The sequence below is a fragment of the Etheostoma spectabile genome, chromosome 4 (genome assembly GCF_008692095.1).
Source record: "Etheostoma spectabile isolate EspeVRDwgs_2016 chromosome 4, UIUC_Espe_1.0, whole genome shotgun sequence".
NCBI classification, from domain to species: domain Eukaryota; kingdom Metazoa; phylum Chordata; class Actinopteri; order Perciformes; family Percidae; genus Etheostoma; species Etheostoma spectabile.
The window spans coordinates 12317717-12318473 of NC_045736.1; the positions used below are offsets into that span (position 1 = coordinate 12317717).

The following is a 757-nucleotide window of genomic DNA, read 5'->3' on the forward strand; positions in this document are numbered from 1 at the left end:
TCTCTCTCTCTCTCTCTCTCTCTCTCTCTCTCTCTCTCTCTCTCTCTCTCACCAGTTGCTCTTCCAGGTGTGACGAACGTCCATGTCATGGATGCCGTGCCTGTCGGCCTGCTCGTCCAGGAAGTCAAACATATATTTGATTGCTAGTGGCAGGGCGGTGCCCCGACACACGGTGCTGAACAGGGTCTCAAACAGATCGTCCACAAACTTCTGCAGTGTGCCCTATAGAAAAGAGTGGTAGAGTTGACATTACTGATTTTAATGTTTACCCTAAATCTAAAGTGCAAAGTGTACTACTGCGTGAAAAGTGTAGCTTAAGGTAACAAAAATTGGCACGTGTCCAAAAATAATTCTTCATTCTAACTGAACGCTGCGCCATTTATTGTTTCCCATTTATGTTTTGGTTTTAGGGATGTCTGTGATGTTTAGTGGTGTAACGGACCATAGTTGATCCGTGGTCCGTTCGGACACAATCTAGCACTTGGTCACTGCTGTTGTTGGAAAAACAACATAGACGGGACTAAATGGTGCGTATACTTAATGTGTTTTATATCAGGAATGGGTGGTTATGGGTAATGTGGTCATTGACGCTGAATCACTGCAAAGCTTTTCAGCCTCTTTGTTTTGGTTTTACTGGCTGTTTATTGGCTGTTCAGGTTAATCCTCATGTTGCCATCGGGTCAAATTTGACCCCCTTTTAACAATGGTTATATCAGAAATACGCCATTTTTAACCCTCATGTTGTCCTTGGGTCAAA

General features: G+C 43.6%; 1 protein-coding gene and 1 long non-coding RNA gene across 3 annotated transcripts in view; one reads left to right on the forward strand and one right to left on the reverse strand.

Moving 5' to 3' along the window:
* Positions 1-757, forward strand: part of LOC116687366 (uncharacterized) — a 138087-nt gene that overhangs the window by 40741 nt on the left and 96589 nt on the right. The gene's annotated exons all lie outside the window — the stretch shown is intronic.
* Positions 1-757, reverse strand: part of LOC116687361 (plexin-A2) — an 86798-nt gene that overhangs the window by 4784 nt on the left and 81257 nt on the right. For both annotated transcript variants that reach the window (XM_032512682.1, XM_032512684.1), the window contains exon 29: positions 53-222. In XM_032512682.1, the coding sequence (XP_032368573.1) occupies positions 53-222 (170 nt within the window). The remainder of the gene's footprint in view (positions 1-52; positions 223-757) is intronic.